Source organism: Actinia tenebrosa, unplaced genomic scaffold (genome assembly GCF_029948245.1).
Source record: "Actinia tenebrosa isolate PJP-AT-01 unplaced genomic scaffold, QUT_ActTen_1.0 PGA_scaffold2__45_contigs__length_23673736, whole genome shotgun sequence".
Taxonomy (NCBI): domain Eukaryota; kingdom Metazoa; phylum Cnidaria; class Anthozoa; order Actiniaria; family Actiniidae; genus Actinia; species Actinia tenebrosa.
Window position 1 is genome coordinate 13,382,529 of NW_028292579.1, and position 20,697 is coordinate 13,403,225.

The 20,697-nt window shown below is 33.9% G+C and overlaps 1 protein-coding gene across 2 annotated transcripts; it reads left to right on the top strand.

The window, feature by feature from the left end:
* The first annotated feature begins 1,738 nt into the window (after positions 1–1,738).
* LOC116302640 (inositol hexakisphosphate kinase 1) lies at positions 1,739–19,908 on the top strand. Of its 2 annotated transcripts, XM_031711980.2 has the most exons (8): positions 1,739–2,142; positions 6,030–6,121; positions 6,869–6,911; positions 8,588–8,798; positions 9,338–9,423; positions 12,974–13,051; positions 13,587–13,762; positions 14,307–19,908. In XM_031711980.2, the coding sequence occupies exons 1-8, from the start codon at positions 1,953–1,955 to the stop codon at positions 14,838–14,840; spliced, it is 1,410 nt and encodes a 469-aa protein (XP_031567840.1). In that variant the 5' UTR covers positions 1,739–1,952; the 3' UTR covers positions 14,841–19,908. The 2 variants fall into 2 exon arrangements, with proteins under 2 accessions (XP_031567840.1, XP_031567841.1); XM_031711981.2 differs by lacking the exons at positions 6,030–6,121; positions 6,869–6,911.
* The last annotated feature ends 789 nt before the right edge of the window (positions 19,909–20,697 follow it).

Here is a 20,697-nt window from a genome sequence, read left to right on the forward strand (position 1 = left end):
CAGACTTAATATGAAGGTCTTCTAATCTATTGAACATTGCAAGTGAACAAATTTCCCAAACCCCAATCCCATATGTAACAAATCATTGTTATTACTGTTTTAAAATATATATCCTCTAATAACTGGGATGGCAAATATCTTATATTTCTTAAGGCACAAATTTGTATGATCTCTCCATGTTAATCTGTCATCTATAGTTACACCTAGACATTTTGTTTTCTATTTCAGTAAATTGACTTCTTCCGTTTATGTAATTACTTATCCAGTGAGGAGATCTCCACTGATACCACAGCTTTGCATCTTGTAAAACAGAATGTTCCGGGGGGGATTCCGGGAAAAAAGTACTGGGGATGCTGGTCGAAAATTTTCAAAAAGACCCCTAATAGATACTGGAAGTCTTTAAAAAGGGCGTGGCTGAATGATTTTTAACCCCTAAGAGATATCACTACCAGCATCCCCTCTACTTTTTTCTCGTAGACACCCCCCCCCCCCCCCCCCAGGAAAATGTTATGGTCAATATGAATGCTTTCATGAAGTCAATAAAATTGGCACCAAATGACTTTGTCAGTATCAATTAGCTTTTTCCAGGTTTAGGTGGCATTTCTCCAGACAAATATACACTCACTGTTCTTCAGCACATTCTTTTTCGCTTTTGGACCGTTAAAGGTAAAACATCTAACAATCCCCAGGTCAATTTTGATCTTGTCTACATCATAATGAAGGTGTAATGACACCCATGTCGCGGTCAAGTCAGTGACAAGTTGAATCTGATCTAAAATGCATATCACTTCAGGCAGTTTACCGTAAGGATGCAGACTTTTAGCACTAAGATGGTCGCAGTAGATTTGTACAATAATCGTGTAGCTACCGAAACGTTCAGTAGAAATGGATTCCCCTCTTTCCGGCTCAGTATTGGTACTTACGCTCTGAAAGAAAGTTGACCATCTTAGCCCGAGTTACTCTCGCATAATTTAAACAAGGAAAAAAGGCCTTACGCCCCTTCAATACTGATTCGTGACCAATGATAAATGAATTTCGACTTTTAAGGAAAAATTACCCTTTTTTGCGTTTTTTGTTGGCTTTTTTTTGCAATTTTTCTAAACACCTCACCTGCTTATTCTATGAGTAACTAAAATCGCGTGTGTAAACTTTACCCCAGCGACGTGGTTGACGTCATTGCTGGAATTGGGCGAAAATTATATAAAATTCAAAAAATAATAACGACGACAAAGAGATTTCCCAAGACACAAATCAAGGAATGTAGTAGCTTTTATTCGATCTGATTTCTAAAATGGAATCACGAGAATTAAAGGAGCGTCCCAGGAGCGTGCAAAGCGGCTCGTTCCGGCCCACGGACCTGCATGGAGTCATGCAAGCAATATTTTATGTTCAATTGGCAAAAGAGAAATAAGAAAATTAAAAAAATCAAAGAAAAATCGCCATTGACACCTTTTTTTCTAAGCGACTTGGCGGTGACCTTTTTTTGTTTTTGGGTTATTTCTGCGTTCACTCTAGACTTCTGGCCAGAAATGAGATAAATCTTAGCTACTTTCAGAAAAAAGATGGTTTGAAGCGGGCTGAACTCGCCAATCGTGTTTTTCTTGTCCAAAACCCAGAGCTCCTCTGTCCAAAACCGGAAATGCTTGGAGGAGTTGCTTTGAATTGACCAATGGAAGCAACGAATTTTGTCATGTGAGCATTTTGTTACGTCATGAGATTTGGTTCAAGTATCAGATAACAAAACGTCTTGTGACATGATAATCTTTTGCTAAAGAAAAAGTTTGTTTCGTTAAAATAGAAACTACTTCTGCGCAATAGTCCTTAGCAATAGGGCTCAAACAATAATAAATAATCGAGTGATTAAATTTAAGGTTCCATGAACGCCTATACTGAGCGTTATTCTTAGAAATATTAGGAAAGTAAACTTGGTATATCCGCGGTTCACAGTAAACATGGCGGAGCAGAGTTCTGGGGTTTCAACGAATTTTACTCCCTTGGAGCCATTTGTACACCAAGTTGGAGGACATTCTTCAATGATGAAGTTTGATGAAATATCTGTCTGTAAGCCATTCATCACAAGGGAACATCGATATTATGAAGATCTGCCTTCGGAAATGAAAGCCTTCACACCCGAATATCGAGGTAAGTCGTTGGGCGCCCTAATCCATAACTGGCCTTATTTAACTTAAAAACTAAAATATATACGTCGATGAAATTCTTTTGTTCTTTTCTTAATCCAAAGACATGTTTTACTTATATTTCGCGACATTATCTCTGGCACAGCCCCTTGATTGAGCCTAAATTTGAGGTGCCTTCTGTGAATGCATCTATCTAATAATTAAGATTAACATTTTTACCGCTGAAGTCAATCTGTGAAAGAGATATATAAGTAGGTCTTTCATTCTTTTCATCAAGGTTGGCCGAGTCCAAATCAACTGTTTTTGTAATCTTTATTCCAAATATTTTGTTTGTTAAAGCATAGATTACCTATAAACAGCTTGACCAGTAATTCAAGTCCAGGCAATCGGCCAAATTTATTTATAGCAGATAATAATAAAGAGTTTTCGATTACATACATATTTTATTTTTATCAGTTGCACGACTTGTACTTCATGGTCACCCGAGAAGGCGTTAGAACTATTTTATGTAGTGTTTAAAAAACGAGTAGGAGTGTTTTATCAGGTATAAAAGCATGAGGCGTAGCCGAGTGCTTTTATACCTGATAAAACACGATCTACGAGTTTTTTGAACTGCTTAAAACACTCATGAACAATTTATAAGATTTTGGTTCAACTGGAGCCAGCATACACGTCACAAACATGGATTTTTATACTTTGATAGAGATTTGACGTCATGGGCATGCGCAACCAGATTCAATAGAAGCTCCCACATGTTGGATATTGCGTGCCAAGGCAAAGACAGGCACCTTAGTCAAAGATCATTAGGGTTGACTATGACCTTGATGAAGCTCTATGTCTTCATCTAAACTTGGATGCATACTTCATCCCTGATGAAGTCATCCTCATAGTATTCGAGAGGTCTTTATATAAAGATCACATGTGACTTTATATAAAATCACTTGAATACTAATGAAGAGGACTTTATCGGGTATAAAGGTTCATGCACGTGACGTGTATGGTGGCTCCAATTGGACCATAAGCTTATGAATTATTAATGAGTGTTTTAAGTAGAAGTACTATATTTGTCTATGCTATCATCACTTTCCGTAACTTTGAAAGCATGAATTGACTAAAATTGTAGTCTCATTACTGTAAATGGCCAAAGCACAAATATGCTAATCAATTTAACCTCGAAGACTTAATAACCCTAATTAGAGTTTGGTTTGCTTGTAGGATTATAATGTACAGTAACCCCAGTATCTATCTGTTTGATCACAATCATGTTCTAACTGGCTTCTGAAACTTTTTTCTGCTAAAATGTCAAAAGGCGGTCTCTTTGCACCTAGATGCAAGAAATATTTAAATGGCCAATGAAATAATATACATGTATGTAAAATGTAAAACTACCCAGTCATAAACAGAGCATGCTTACAGAAGTTTAAGGTTGAGTGCTAGAAGGTGATATATCTTTGTACAGACATTATGTAAAAGGTTGTGTAACATTTGTTTTCTTAGGGTTCCATGATGACCAAGAAAGTATCTAATTCATTAATTACTGCCCTGTAATATAATGTCATCAGTGGCTGTTAGTCATTTTTAACTCATGGATACGAGAAGCGTACAAATGAGTTATTGTGAGGGGTCTGAATATGCAAATGTGTCACTCGCTCACTCACTAAGATGTTAGCAGATTGATAATTAAACATTTACCAATCAACTTACGTCATCTGATTACGAACGTTACATGATGCTAATAAGTAAGAAGCTCTTATTCAGTATAGATTACCTAGTTATTTATATGAGGAAATGAAATGCTGATGTTCCATGTGGGATATTTTAAGCACTGGATACCATGCGGACCCACTGTGCATGCGTGCACTCGCACATAAATTGAAGTAAAATAATACAATTAATGCCTGAAATAAAATTTCAATGAGTTAAACCTTTTTTTCTGATGTATTAAAGTAAACAAAAACGCTCATGTACAACGTCAACATCGAGCCGGATGCATAGAAAAAAAGCTCTTTTCATTAGAATTCAAAACGAGAGTCACATTTCAAGCTCTGGAGGACTTTATTCTCCATAGAGACAGCTCAAAGTCACAGCAGTATTCAGCTAAAAAAATCTCATAAACTCGATTGAGCATTGTTTTATTAGAACAGTTGTATTTACTAAGTGCCGGACTTCTTAAGAAAATAATCTATGTGGATGTGGATTGTGGAAAAATTAGCAAAAGATGAAAAAAAGAACAATTCCAATGGAGTTTTGAAGGAAGTTCGGCCAATTTTGTCATTCAAATAAGCTGTTCTGAATAAAAAGTAGATTGATTGACGCACGTTACGAACAGTTGAAGCAATGTTCTTGTATTTTGAAATGTGCGAAGGTCTATTTAACAAGAATTTAATCCAATAAATAATCAATAATTTACAGACTTGAATGAAGACAAATTCAATACCATTTCTAAACGAATTTCTGTAAAATATTCGCTTAGTTCACAGTGTAAATAAATAGTTTCATGTGAAAACTTCGGGCAACAAATCTAGGAGCCGTGACCCTTGAAGGTCAAGATAAGTAGCAACGCAAATCAACGTAATACACATAAACGGCCGATTATCTTGTATATTCAGTTTTGAGCTTGTAGGTTGAATGATTCCTGGAATAAAACACTCAGCCTGCCTCTTAAATTGAAAACAGAGAAAGCATTTGCAAATAGATCTTCTTCCAATTATACTCTATACTTGACTCAGTTGACTCCATCAAAGTCGAAATCATCTTTTGTAATTGAACTTCATACGATTAATTCATTACAGAATTTGCTTCCAAACTTGACAAAATAACAAAGATCTAGGTGTTAATAGGCAAATTAAAAGGAGGATTACTCATACTAGATAAATTGAGTATTTAAAATATTAAATCGAGTGAAATACTTGGAATCCTTTAAATGTCAGCAAGCATAAGGAGGGCACAGGGAGCCCAATCTTCGAAAAATGCAACAATGTCCATGAGTTTGCCAAAGGGCGGTTTGATTTATTCAGCTTGCATGGCATGAGAAGCATAGCAATCCTTGCATCCATGTTATCTCTACAACATGTACATACATTGGGTGTATATAGTGAATAGATTAGAGAATGAGTAATAATTGTTATTGTTAAAGTAAGATTCATGAAAGTCAAGGAAACATGTCCAACATTTTCAAAGAACGCCCTCTTTTTTCGTTCAAAAGGGACCGTAATTTACACTCTTTCTTAGTTAAAGAAATAAAGAACCCGGTACTTTTCGCTGTTCTCGCAAACGTTGCTACACTTGCCCCTTTGTTGCTTCACATACTTCTATTAAAGGTCCCAAATCCACCTTTAATATTACAGATCATTTTGATTGTACTTCTTCTAACGTCATCTACTGCATTCAATGTTCACGCTGTAACATGCTCTATGTTGGAGAAACTGGCCGCCGATTAGGTGATCGTTTTAGAGACCACCTTTACGACATTCGCAAGAAAGATTTATCTAAACCAGTTGCTCGGCACTTTAACTCTGCTAATCATTCTGAGCTTAATGCTATTGTTTTTGGTCTGTGTTTAACCCACTGCAGCAACAATCATCGTAAAACAAAAGAAATGCGCTTAATTCATTCACTTGGCACCGTTAATCCCCACGGGATGAACGAACGCTTCGCTTATAATTAAGTTATTTCCCACCTATTGTTGTTTTCGATCCTTTTGTTTTCCTTTGTTAAATGGCTTGCTTTTTTCTTATTGGTTTGTTTTCTCTCTCCTCTACTATATAAACATCTCTCTTACTCTTACTTTCTATTGACTCCGACGAAGGACTAACGTCCGAAACGTCAGTTACTATTTTCACTACGGTGTATAACTTATCATTCTACGATAACTGTTTTATTTATTATTAGTTTTATACTACTGGTTAGTGGCGAAAAGTAAACTTCTTTTACAGTGGCTTTGCAATACATGGAAAAGCATACTTCAGATTCAAACCTCAAAGGTAGTGAACCCATGAAAGAATAGAATGAATAGCATGAAATATTAGATTTATAAAATTAATAATATATCAAAGGCACTAGGCTATTTTATCATTCACTAGAATACATAAAAATATGCTTGGTAATTCTCCTTTTTTTAATTTTTATTTTGACTTTTGAACATTTTGAAAAGAAAAGCTACCCTACTCTACTAACTGCAGTGGCTTTATTGGTTTTATTTTTATCTATTCTATAAATGGCCATTGGTTATGAAAAAACCCATTCCAATACCTCAATCTTTTCACTGAATAATTGATAATGAAATGTCCCACTTTTTAAAAAGTGTTGCCATTTTTATCAATTCATATGAATATATTATAGTGACAAGAAGAGATAACTTGTAGCTAAAAACTAGTGCGAGCTGCGTCGGTGTTTCAAATGAAACAGTGATGATAAAAGGGTAAATTTGACACCATGAAAAGATAATGAGCAAAATGGGTGGTACCCTGGTAATTTTAAAAGTTATGATTTAAAAAATATTTTGAGAATATGTTAAATTGAGTGTTCAAGTGTGACAAGCATGACATGGTTGAATGGGGCTGCATGAGCTATTTTTGGCACATTTGCACTCTCATTTCAGTTTCCACCTTTCTCTCCTTGTGATTTTACAAGGGGAAAAAATCTAAAGAAATACTAAAAGTTTTAATAAGTATTTTCTGTGTAGAAGAAAGGATTTCATCAAGCACAATGGTACCTATATGTTTTTTTAGATTGACCAGCTTTGTTTTACAGTGAAGCACAGGTGGCATTGTGGTAAGTTTGCTTGCCTCTGGCCAATGCGACCTGACTTTGAGTTCTACCGGGCTCTGTGTAGCATGAGAGTAGAGTTGTTTGTTGGTTCTCTCCTGTGCTTTGAGGGTTTTTCTCTGGGTTCTCTGGTTTTCCACCCTCCACAAAAACCAATTTTCAAATTCCAATTTAATCTATTGGTTGCCTTGTAATTAGGTCGTAGACCTGTAAGACTTTCCCTCCACCTCAGAGTGGTAATTTTAATTAAATATGAATTCAAATTTAAACTGTTTACATTTAAGTTCAACTTCACAAAAACGAGAACAGATTTAAGCAAAATAATTATTTTCTATTCCCTTTTTTAATGATCATTTCCTTTTTCATATATAATTAGTAATTTAGTAAATGATTAACTTTTTAAATTTTTTTTGAGTTTATCGAGTGAAAGACTGATCAACAACACAATAAGAAAAAAGCTCCTTCTTTGTAATTACCATAAACCTTTGAAAATAATTCCTCGGCTTATATTTGCCCAAGGCGCCTTTTTTTGGTCTTAAACAATAAAAGAGCAATTATGAAATTATGTGATAATAGGCTTATTTTCAAGGGGCTTAAGGTAATGTTATCGCACAATCTTTTGTTGTTAGAATTTTTATAAAAATGAAGCATAAGTTAATAATTTTTGAGTAGTACATGGAGAAAACAACAACAAAACCTAGGAGTAATTTGCTTGCTATGGTAGCTCAAAATCCTTTCACATACCAAATTTTTAATTGAAAATAACAAAAGTGGTTACAGTACAATTTTTTGAAGCGTAAATAGTTTTTGAATAGTACATGGAGAAAACAACAACAAAACTTAGGAGTAGTTTGGATGCTATGGTAGCTCAACATCCTGTCATATACCAAATTTTTAATTGAAAATAACAAAAGTGGTTACAGTACAATTTTTTGTTATAGAATTTTTGTAAAAATTGAAGCGTAAATAGTTTTTGAATAGTACATGGAGAAAACAACAACAAAACTTAGGAGTAGTTTGGATGCTATGATAGCTCAACATCCTGTCATATACCAAATTTTTAAATGAAAATAACAAAAGTGGTAACAGTACAATTTTTTGATATAGAATTTTTGTAAAAATTGAAGCGTAAATAGTTTTTGAATAGTACATGGAGAAAACAACAACAAAACTTAGGAGTAGTTTGGATGCTATGGTAGCTCAACATCCTGTCATATACCAAATTTTTAAATGAAAATAACAAAAGTGGTAACAGTACAATTTTTTGATATAGAATTTTTGTAAAAATTGAAGCGTAAATAGTTTTTGAATAGTACATGGGGAAAACAACAACAAAACTTAGGAGTAGTTTGGATGCTATGGTAGCTCAAACTCCTGTCACATATCAAATTTTTAGATGAAAATAACAAAAGTGGTTACAGTAGATTGGAAAGTGCAATACATGTACCATCAATACTTAACATCTTCGCTATGATCAAAGTAAAACTTTCAAGGAATCCAAAAGCACTGCATTAAACAGTTAATCACTAAAACCAATTTACATTTGAATATTTGAATATTAGTCTAATAACGTATTCACATCTAAAAGTTCTATTTTATTTCTGCAGGCAATAGCGTAATATGTGCATCTGTTGAAATCAAAAGTCATGATTGTCTTCAAATTTTTGAATTTTTTTTTTCAGGGGTGGTGTATGTGAGCTTTGAGGAAGATGATGAAGGATTCATTTATATCATAGCTCACCCTGATAAAAGGGCTCTTGAAAACCAAGAACCCAGCACTCGATGTAGCTCTTCTGATAGTGATAGTAGTGAAGATAATGAAGTTGTTGACTCTCATAAGAGAAGATCTCTTAGAGAATCTCATTTAGAAAGCATACAGAAAAGACCTCACAGGTAACCATAGCAACATCAGCAATTTCTTTAGAGCCTTGCAATCTGATTCATTCCCCAAATTTTACTGATAGCCTATCATTTGAGCTGGTTGATCAGGTTTAGCTTTTCAGTCATTTACATATCTCAAACTCATCATTATTAAATGTATAAGCTCAACAATGATCTAGTTGGAATCCAGATCCCCTTACTCACCATTCCATTAGCGTTTCCCTCAATTTATTGAGGACCATAAGTTTAAAATCTTTTAAATTTGAGAAGCCAGATCAAAAACTAGCTGCTTCATATTTCATTTGGGGTTCCAAACACCTCAAACTGTCTCAGTTATTTTCCTTACCATTATTAATATATTAATATTTAAATTTGTTCAGTAGGGACTTAATATAAGAGTGTGAAGAACCAAAGTACTTTTCTATAAGTCCTCTTCCTTCAGCTTCTCAGTGATTAGAACCCCTAATAAAACACTTACACTTCTTTTTAATCTGACAAATTTATTACAATAATCTATTATATAACTAAAAAATCATGTTTGCAATCTACAGAGTTCGGTTACGGAGTGGTAAAATAGAACTGGTTGGTTGCCGGAAGGATGGGTTGTTTGAAGCAGAAGATATGCCAGAACAAACTCGTAAGTTAACAATATGACTTGGTGAGGAGTTTTGTACAGCGTTTGCAATAATAATCCGGGGGAGAATTTTAGGGATTATTGTGACATCAATGTTGCTTTTGTACGATCTTTTTACTTCTTCAGGGCTGCCTGGGCTGCCTGGGCTGTCTGGGCAGTTTTTGGATTTACTTACAAGACCCTTTCATCATGGTATTATATGTTGTCAGTTTATTTAACATATAAATTACAATGAATAACAATATTAACGGTGCAAATAACAATTCAATAGAATATAATACAATTTAACCTAAGTTCACCTTCTAAAAACATAAAACTAAAGGCTGCTTATTTACTAAAAAGGTAATATGTATACCAATGCATAAACAACCCTTATTAATTCTTAAATTATGTTCTGACTAGTAGTTAATCAAATGCTCTAAAATCAAATGCTCTAAAAGGCATTTGAAAGCATGAAAATATTGGGCATATTTAGGCATCTTGCAATGAATTAGATTTTCAGCAATCAGAGGGAGGAGGACATTTCTAATTTCAGTTGCTTTACCTCCAGACATTAAAGCTGGCATCCTAAGACAAGCACCAGCACTGATAAGCAATTGCCCTACTTCACTATGACATCACATCAAAATAATCTTCAACAATCTATTGTTTAAACGCAAAGGATCATGGTCGTCGGACGGGGTCAAATCAACGCAAACTAACCGAAAATTGTTCTAAATCCCGTATCATTCCACGAAGAGAAGTAGAATAGCCAGCAAACGCTCAGAATATTTTTAGTACATATTAACACATATTATATCTGAAAACCAGGCCATTTTAGATCAAACTGTTTTGCTAGGAGCTAATTTTGTTGAATTTTCTATTGGATTTGGCGATTCTATCCCCCACATAAACAAGCAGTGACGTCATAGTGAATTAGGTCAATTGGCTCCTCCATAAACCTGATTGTTTTTAAATTTCTGATAATTCTCTTGAGTATTATTCTTATGTTAACTTGCTTTCACTCTCTAACTGCCTTATGAGCCTATGAATTGAGTACTGAGTGTACAATTTTCTTTTATCATAAAAGTGAAAAAGAGTTATAAAATTATTTGACATATTGCTATTTATACAAACAGGTCTGCGTCTTATGTAAGATGCATCTTAACTTAGAACAGCATGTAATCCTGCTCTTACATAAGATGCATTTTATTCAAAAATAAGACATAAACTCAAATTTTGTTCGGTTGATATGGTTAGTTACCTCTTAGTTAGGTGCCTCTTATTTTCCCTTTATAAATGGCCCTAATAATCCTTTTGAAAGTCTGAAATGACTCATTTAGTTTGATTTAGTTTGATCAGGTTTGAGCCGGATTGTTGTTTATTTTGAAATGAACATGAGCAGTGCTTAAGGACGGTGCCTACCAATTGAGAATCAATTATTTTTTTAAATGATTATGTGAATTGTTTTAACCTATGAAAAAGTTTTTAAATTCTGGTTAGAAAAGTAGGGGTCACCATGCATTTAAAAGAAATAATAAAGCTTAAAAATCATTAAAAAGGGATGATATGATTTTATTAACACCAGAAAGCCAAGGCTAATTTGGCATTTACTTTATAATTTAAACAAAGAAAAAAAGGGGTATCCAGGCATTTTGAAGAGATACGAATTTTTAAAGATAATTATTGGGGATAAATGAACCGAATGCTTGACAAGTGTTACACAGCATACAAAACAGTGTGACAAACTCTGTTTTCTGCACGTATGCACATCACGCCAAAGCATGCTGTTTGCCTGCCATGCAATCGAAAAACACAGAGAAAAACTCGACATTTTTAAGCTTTATAGTTCCATGAAGACAATTGGATTTGAAGTAAAGTTACTATTGACTTTTTACTTTACAGCAGAAAGGAATTTCTGAAATATTTGGAATGTAATAAGATAATTTTTTGGTTTGAAAACTTTAAAGTAAAAGACAGTCTTTCATAATGAAAGTGTTAAGCGATCAAAGAAAGATTTTCAAAACTCTAAATACACACCTATGTATTAATAAATGGTAAATTTTCAATTTCATATGTATTTGTTGTTTGTTTTATTCAAGTTTCATAGGGTTAAATCTAGAGAAATGGTAATAAGCTTTATTATTGAAAGGATTTTGTTTTTAGACTTGAGTCCGTGTCCATTTATTCAAAACATGTGCCCAAAAGACTAAGATTCTTTGTCAATAATACTTGAACCTTAGCAAATTGTATCTTTATAGTGCGACTACTCCAACCAAAGCCACCTCAACAAATTTTCTACAAATCATTAAATAGTGTTTGAGTATTTAGACAACATATTAGCAGCAAATTTTGAATTTAGATATTCTTCGGTTGTTCCGGTTGGTGAAACTAAATGACGAAGAAGAGCCTGTAATATATTTTCTTCGGATATTAGTGATTTGTGTCACCAAAGATATAGAAAAATAGTAATGTGCGACTTCAAATACGACAGGAAAGCAAATTAGAAACCATTTAAAACAAAGTCTTTATGATTACAGTTTGTTTCTTCCAGACAAAGATATAATCAGGCTGACACTGTTAGATCTTATCACCATGTTGCTATGCGACAGCACGTTTATATTCAACAACAAAGGTACCGGCAGTCTTCTCAGCCTTGTAAACCTATGGATATTTGTCCAATTTGTAGCAATTCTATTGTTCAGACTCCTACTTTTGATTGGCTAATTTGTAGAAAATTTGTCGAGGTGGCTTTGGTTGGAGTAATCGCACTGTAACAAGCCTGGGTTACTTAAAATCGTTTTCTGCTTAAACTTGAAGAGGAAATTATTTCCAATAACGAGCAGTAATGGCAAAAATCGCCAAAAACTAGACCTTCGTATGAGTTTTGATCCCAATTTTCGTTTTGGGTCAACACCTTTTTTTAACAGTTAGAAACTGATGTACTATGATAAAATGCTTATTTGAAGCAGTATTTTCAATTGTACAAAAATGTTTTGTTGGATTTTTGTTTGAATGTAGCTTTGTCAGGCTTTTTTATGGAAAATGTATGGGAAATAAGCAAATGAAAGCCTAAACCTCATTTTTGATTCAAATTTTTGCTTTGGGTTAACACTTTGATTCCACTTTCATCGGTCATCTCACTTCCAAACAAGTTAAACTTTCTGAATAACAAGATTTTAGCCTTGTACAACAGCCTTTCTTCAAGAAAATAGTTTTTGGTGCTCACCGCTTGAATACGAAAAGAATTCTCTCTTAATTGAAAATAAATGCTTTGTTTCGTACACCTTCGAATAATACATTTTGAAATTCCTCAAATGGAAATGTGTGCATGGAAAATAGTATACTCCGTCCTTAAAATATTCTTTGCCTTGCTGGTCATTTTGACCAGTAACGTGAACCAGAAACAAAGTTAGACTGAGCTAAAATTAATTTGGCTGGCCATCATGACTGCCGCTTACCGCCCATTATTTTAAGCCTTTATGAGTCACTTTATCCTGCACTATTTTAAAAGTTACTAAGATCCATTAAGTACCATTGTATTCAATTTTTTCTTTCATTTCTTTTCTTACAGAGAGTGTAGCAAACCCTTGGAGCCTGCATTGTCATAAACAACAGCTTTCAAAACTTTCTAAAACAGCAAAAATACAAAGTATCCTTTTATGTTATATCATATCTGTTGTGTCAGCTATGAAGTCAATAAACAATACAACTGAACTTTATACAGGTCATCTTACAGTCATACATGAAAGTTAGTGGACATATTTATTTGTCTGATGATTTTTAATAGACCGTTTTTGGATTATTCACACGCTGCTGCCTTTCTTGATCACAGGCTCATTCGTAAAGGCCTCATTTCAGAGTCCTGAAAGAATGTACAACTTCAACGATACAAACACGTTGAAATTCCACAGACTTTGGCTGAAATACATGAATATTCAAAATAGTTCTATACGCAATCAAGGCTAACCCTGTATAACAGAGAATTCAAAACTGGAGTATTGTAAGATCTTTTTTTTTTTTTACCAGCTGAATCGTTTTCAGTAAATATTGGATCCACAGTAATTGGTTTCTCCATGGGTAAAGTTAAATAAAGAATTAAATGAATTTGATGGGCTGTAAATATCTGCTTATCATTATTACATAATTTTTATTGTGCACAGTTAATTGCTTTAACCTTGCTTTAGAATTTATTGTGCTTGAAAATGTCGCTTATCAATTCTCATATCCTTGTATTCTGGACCTGAAGATGGGTACCAGACAGCATGGAGATGACACACCTGTAGACAAAAGAGAAAGAATCATGGCCAAGGTTGAATCTTCAACATCCAAAACATTAGGAGTCAGGGCATGTGGACTACAGGTATTAAAGACCTAAAAACAATCCTTTGTATTGTTTGGAAGGAGTTAGAAATAATTGCTCGCAGCTAGGTCTGGCACAAGTTCTTGGTTTCTAGAAAATCCAACTTTGAGAGGGCCAATGCATTTCACTATTGTCTGGCTGAAAGACCATTATATACGTTTGCATGATGGCAGCATATTACTCCCACTACCAAGATGCTTCACAAATTTTCTTTCTTATTTAAATTTGTATTCCCTCATGAGAATAGTAAGACAATTGGTGCTAATTAACTGAACAAAAAAAAGTGTGCAAGGGATTCTGGTAGTAGAAGTCAATGACGCTACCATGCAAGTCCTATTATACTAGCCTAATGCTCAAAAGATTCAACTAACTTAAAATAACAGGCAGTCATCAAACGATGTCTGGCCAGAATTGGATTTTTTTCATGTCAAATTTAATGTTAAGCCAGATATAAAGCATGCGGGGGTTGGCATAACACGAGAGAAGTGTTAGAAGAAGCATGACGCGTAGATTGTTTTTAAGGACTATCGTTTCCTTATTTTAGGTATATCAACAGAATTCAGGCAGATACATGTGCAGAAACAAGTACTATGGCTTGAAACTCACTGAGGAAGGATTTAAAAGAGAGCTTACTACATTCTTACACAGTGGTCTTCGTCTGCGTACGGAACTAATAGACCCTTTAATTCATAAACTTAGAAAACTTTACAGAATTATAGAAAAGCTAAATACATATCGCTTTTACTCCAGTTCACTTCTATTAATGTATGAAGGAAAGGAAGAATTGGACAGCCCATCTTCTCACAAACTCAGGGAAAGTGAGTGTGGATCTTCTACAGAGTCTGATGAAAAGTTTCACTTGCAGAAGAGTCAGTCATCTCCAAATTTAAGAGGCATGCGACGACCCAAAGTTGATGTACGTATGATTGACTTTGCACACACCACATATAGTGGGTGTCCACAGGATCGACTACGAACAGGGCCTGACAATGGTTACATGTTTGGAATTGAAAATCTCATCCGATTATTAGAAGAAATCAAAAGAAATCATACTGATGATTCTGAATGTAAGAATTAATGGTAGACCAGGTTAGTACACTGTAAAATATTTTAGGAATATCTAGAACCATTGATGATCATAATTATGGAACCAAGAATACATGCAGAATTTGAAACATAGTCAAAATAAGTCATTTGTGATCATCATTCTAAGAAAAAAAACTTAATACAAAGACATGACCATCATGTTGGAACTTGCCCTTACAAAAGAACAACTGAACATTGGTTAAACTCAACTAACATCTATGGCAGCTTTGATCTCACATACTTCTACTTAGATCTTATTAACCGACCGGGAGGTCTGTACGGGATAATCTTGACCGAGGTCGGAATGTACAGACCTCGGTCAAGATTATCCCTTACAGACCGACCAAGCTCGGTTGATAAGAGTTTTATTATATGACCACTTTTCATTGAAAAGGACAAAATGTTTTCACCGTAAGATTAATATGCGATCAGACCGGTTAATACCGGAGAATCTAGACCAGTCCGCGATGCGATCTATCCAATCAGATTGCTCGATTTGCTAGTGTCCAGGCTCTAAGATTCACAGTCATATATTAAAATAGAAAATAGAACCAGTCTGTTGTTACAGAAATACTTTTGATTGATGATTAAAGTTGATTGCAGCTGGCCATAGAAATTTCCAATTGATAAAAACTTTTAATGCAAGCAATTTAATTTCTCTATTGTCAATTCTAATGTTTTAAAACTAGAGTGCAAACAATATAACCGTGAAACTTTAGTAATACTAAATAGCACAATTTCATGCAAATTCCATTGTTTCTATTGTTTAATTAGCGATATTTTGTACTATTTAGTAATTAGTGTTTCATGGATTAATTGTTTGCACTCTATGATATCAAATTCTACCCTTAATTAGGTTATTGTTCAAAGTGGAATAATGATCAGTGCAATATGTACTGGTCTTTAAACAGTCATTCATTCAGTTGCCATCTGTCAATCAAATGGTCATCATTAAGCTCTAATCAATCACTAAAAATATGACTACTACTTATAATAATAATATTAATATCATTTTACTAATCGTCAAGAAAACTGATCATTTGATGACTGTTTAGGCTGTTAAGGTTCAACTGTATTGGTCATGGTTCAGTGATATCAAATATAATTTAATACATCATTTGCCCTTATGGAAGAAAGGAAATACCTAATACAGTAGGTTAAAGGTAGTTACAGTGCGGATACTCTAACCATGAACACTTCGAGGTTTTTTTGACATTTTTTCAACATTTTTCAAACTTTATTTAATGCGTTATCCAATCACGACAATCGTTAGGAATTCTATTTTTAGCTTTCTCATGGGAACTACTGAAAAACTAAATCACATCAATTATATCGTGTGTTCTGATTGGATGATGCCTAAAAGTCGTTTCATTCCTTTGAAGAAGGAGATTGCTGATTGGATAGTTGTAAAAATGTAGAAAAAATGTCAAAAAAAACCTTGAAGTGTTCATGGTTAGAGTGTCCGCACTGTAAAAGTGTCCATCTTTGCTGGTTTAAAGGTGTAAAATATGGATTTGACTGACATTATGTATAATTATAAATATTGATCCATATTATTCAAAATTAATGGAACACGTACAGCATGAAATTTCTGAACAAATACCAAAGAAACTATCATATTAAAAGGAGAAGATTTTGAATGACTGTGAAAATCCATAGGAATGAGAGTCTCATCTGGCTTCCATTGATTTAGGATTAGTTTTCACAGGCACAAAAAAGGTTAAATTCTCAGGGCAAAAGTATGGCCGTCATATGATAAAGGTCTATTAGTGTCGTGAATTGATTGATTGATTGATTAACTATTGTTTAAATCAATACTGGCTGACATATCAGGTGTTGATGGTTTAGTACAGTGATTGTGCTGACACTTAAACACAGTTCAAGGAAAAGTCATGAGAACCAGTCATGCATATGTAATTCAGAGTTATTCTTCAGCTGGTAATATATACATATATTGATAATAGATACACTTTAGATTAATATCCAGCTTAATGTATAAAGTTTAATTGCAAAGTGAAAACATAGCTACAGTAGAAATAGAAAGCATATACCATATGTATGAGCATATTTTAAACATCCACATTGCAAATAGTCTGTCCTACGCAGCCTGTATTAGGTGCCGTAACACAATGCTAAGCTGAGTGAGGGTTGCATGAGGACACCAATAGCAGCTGCATAGGAGACTACATCAAAAAGGAGCCATTCACTCATATAATTTCAGAATTCCTTTTTCATCTAATTTTTCATTGTATAAGAAAGACAAATTAAGTGTAAATATTCCATAAACTATAAATAGATTTGTATGTATTTTTAAATTGCACAGTTCAATATGATCAGTTTATGCTTTTTATCTTGATCCACAATATCTAAGGCTAATTATTTCATTTTATTTCCTTTCATTTGATTTTTTTTCTTTATGAGAAAGATTGATAATAGAGTGGTTTTCCTAAACCCACGCAATGAAACGAATGTGTACTAATTAGTGTGTTATAGTCAGATATACACAATAGAAAACAAAAGAATTGGAGTGTAATAGTACTTAATAAGCTAAAGCGTATTTCATGGGTTTATGATAACCACTATCTGGTTAATAATTGATTTTGTTTTCTTGTTAAAACAAGCTATAATCTTTACGCTTCTCAGCAATTTCAATAAAATTAACTGTAAAGCTTTTGTGAAATGTAAATATAAAGACTTTATTATTAACTGTTATTTAGAAAGGTCAGGTTAAAGCTCTTTCATGGCCATCACCAAAGAAAAGGATTATTGATTATCCATCCTGATAGCTATACTTATATATATATACTTAATTAAAAAGAAATCTTGTAGAGAATGACATGGTATATCGCTTAAAGTGCAAATGACACGGAAAAAAATTAAGGTTAAAAATGTGTAGTTTGTTGTCATTAATAAGAATATCACGCTTAAATTTGTTTCAAAAACGTGTTTCTCTAGAAATTAAGAAAATTTAGCACAAGTTGTGACGTCATTTTGTTTACAAGTCTCCAGATTTAGTTGCAAATACACGAAATATGTTTGAATGTAGAATCTTAATTTCAGGTAGTATACTTTTCAGTTTCCCAACATTTGAAGAGCATCGAATGAAGCTGAATAAAATATGCCTTTTGTTTTTATTTTATACGAATTACAATTTTATTTAGTGAATTACTACCAAATCTAGAGTACATGTCAGAAAAATGACGTCACAAATTGTGATTCATTTTCTCACATATCAAGAAATGAGTTTTTGAAACAAATTTCTTTACGATATATTTATTATTACTAACAAACTATACATTTTAAACGAAATATTTTCGTGTCATATACACTTTAATGTATGAAATCAAAGCCACATAGATTAATCTAGGTGAAGGAAAGAGTGAAGGCATTTAACCCATGAAATAGGTATTAGACTAACACGCTTTAGTAGACCTTAACTCCATTGTTTTCGTTTGTGCCTATTTGACTATCACACGTTGACTAATATTTTTTTATTTCACGGGTTAAATGCTTTTACTCTATAAAAACCCAAATATCAAATTATGAATATCACATATGTATACATTAAATCAATTTACTTATTTGCTAATCAGACAGAGAACTTCAGTTTGTCAAAACCTTTGAAACTCAGGATTCTAATCTTTATACACTATAAGCAGTAGCCTATCCCACCTAGTTGGGAAGATTTTTGGGGAGATGATTTCTGGTTAAATTTGAGACAAGACTAGTTTCATGTACCAAAGAAAAGACAAGGTCAATCTTTAGTTGGTTTAGAAAGATGCTTAGTGATTTTGAATAGTTAGATCCATGCTAGTTACAGTAGCACACAGGCTGAGGGCAGAAAGCGACATACAATTTTTACCTTGTCTTATCTCTTCCTCTGTGTTCCTCTTTGGACCAATAGAGTGCACGCCATATATCCCGCGTGAAACAATTACTAGCCATGTAGCGCTTAAAAATATTCAGTTAGAGTGATTTTACTTCGCCCGTGAAACAAAGTTGTATTTGGTGACTAAGACTAAGGTCAAACGTCGAACTTCGCATGAGCCGAACCTAAAATAACAAGGCGGTCTCCTTTGATGTCATTGGGTTCGGCTCATGTGAAGTTCGACGTTTGACCTTAGTCTTACAGTCAAAGTAAAACAAAAGAAAACAATTTAGATATTTGTGTCTACTATGTATTATGTGACGATTTCACGGGCGAAGTAAAGTCACTCTAGCAACTATTTAGTTGTAAAATTGCTAAGGATCCATTCATGCATGAACCAAACAAAGTTCTTTTGTTCTCCATGTTAAGCTTCAGTAATATTGACTATTTCGTACAAAATAGCTGCGAAATAGTTGAAATTAGACAATACATGTTTTGTTTTGTTTGACGTGTATATATGGCGTGCAGTCTAATCATAATTTCTATTAGATAACAAGAATTATAAAATAACTGCTATAAATCTCGCGTTCTGATTGGTTGGGAACGCGTGCTTTATGAGAGCACACAGCACGCGCTCGCACTTTCAGTTGCGCCATTCCTAACCAAGATAAAGACTATTGTGATTTATATTTCATAAAAGAAATAAAAAACTTGATTGCTGTGCTGTGTGCAGTTATAAAGCACTTGGGGATTGGCAGAACACTCGAGAAGTGTTGAGAAGCACTCCGCTAAGCGTCGTACTTCTCCTGACACTTCTCTCGTGTTCTGTCAACACCCGCGCGCTTTATACTGCACACAGCACGCGCGCGCGTTTTCTATTTCTTCACAACCTCAAGTAAACCATACCTAGATTTGATATATCATTTCTATTTGAGTTCCTCACATTATCCAATTACTGATTGCAGTTTTCTGAAAAATATCAAAGCCACAGTTAATATCTTAAGAGAATTCCAAAATTGCTATTTAGATACTTAATAATTGAAAACAAAGTTCTTTGTAATCATTTTCTGTTTAGGGGGAAATTTTCAAAACGTTCGGTTAGATAAAATGAAGATATTTATATTTAAATTTTATTGTAAGTATAATGTTGAAAAATCCAAAATTTCCGAAAAATAAAGTATATTCCTCAGTTTATTGTTTGTTTTGAATATTTACATCTATGATGATTGAAAATGTACCCTGGGGTCCAGAGTTTATCGATTATTGTCGGCGCTCCGGCATTTCCTCCACAGGGTATTGAAGATCAAGTTTTTTCCCCGAAAAAGTATTATTGATGGTGTATTTCGTTCATTTGTTTTTCCTTCCTTTCTTCCTTCCATGGCTCTTTGTCGTTATATAAATTTTTTTGTACCGAGTCAAATCGGTAGAGTGGCGTACTCGGGCCATAGAACCCCTTAGTTTTACCATATTTATGAGAGCTTATGAAGCCGATCATTTTCTTTACGCTCAGTAAAATCAAATTGGAACCCTCTTTTGTGAAAAGCCATTTTGGGACCCACTTTTTAAAATCCTGAATCTGCCGTTGTACTGTTAGTTCAATGCAAATCATTAACTCGTGAAGATGGATTTTAAAATCGACAGGCATGCGGAATGGCTTTCTTGTGAGAAACGTTCTCGGCGAGAAATTTACCGGAGAAAGCCGGTAAAAGTACTTTCCCCTGCGGACAGCTGCGAACAAAGGATCTTATCTAAGCAAGGGCGCGACAGTTGTAATTGAAAATATACCTTAAATAAGTAAAGTAACTGAAAAGAAATGATTATTTAGCCGGCATATTCCATTTTGCCAAAAAATCAATATGAATACCAACACGGAGTGTTAAGGGGAAAAAATTGATTTTATAAAACCAATTTCTAAAAATAGGATATTGGTCGTTTCTTAGCAACACCATCTAACAAGGCTAGGTTAATTGTTTTTTTGCTT

What these genes read in the sequence shown, in the direction of transcription:
- LOC116302640 (XM_031711980.2), top strand. Translation starts at nt 1,953, where the DNA reads ATGGCGGAGCAGAGTTCTGGGGTTTCAACGAATTTTACTCCCTTGGAG. An exon ending in CTTCACACCCGAATATCGAG is followed by an intron (nt 2,143 to 6,029) that starts GTAAGTCGTTGG and finishes ATTTATTATTAG; the next exon opens with TTTTATACTACTGGTTAGTG. An exon ending in AGATATGCCAGAACAAACTC is followed by an intron (nt 9,424 to 12,973) that starts GTAAGTTAACAA and finishes CTTTTCTTACAG; the next exon opens with AGAGTGTAGCAAACCCTTGG.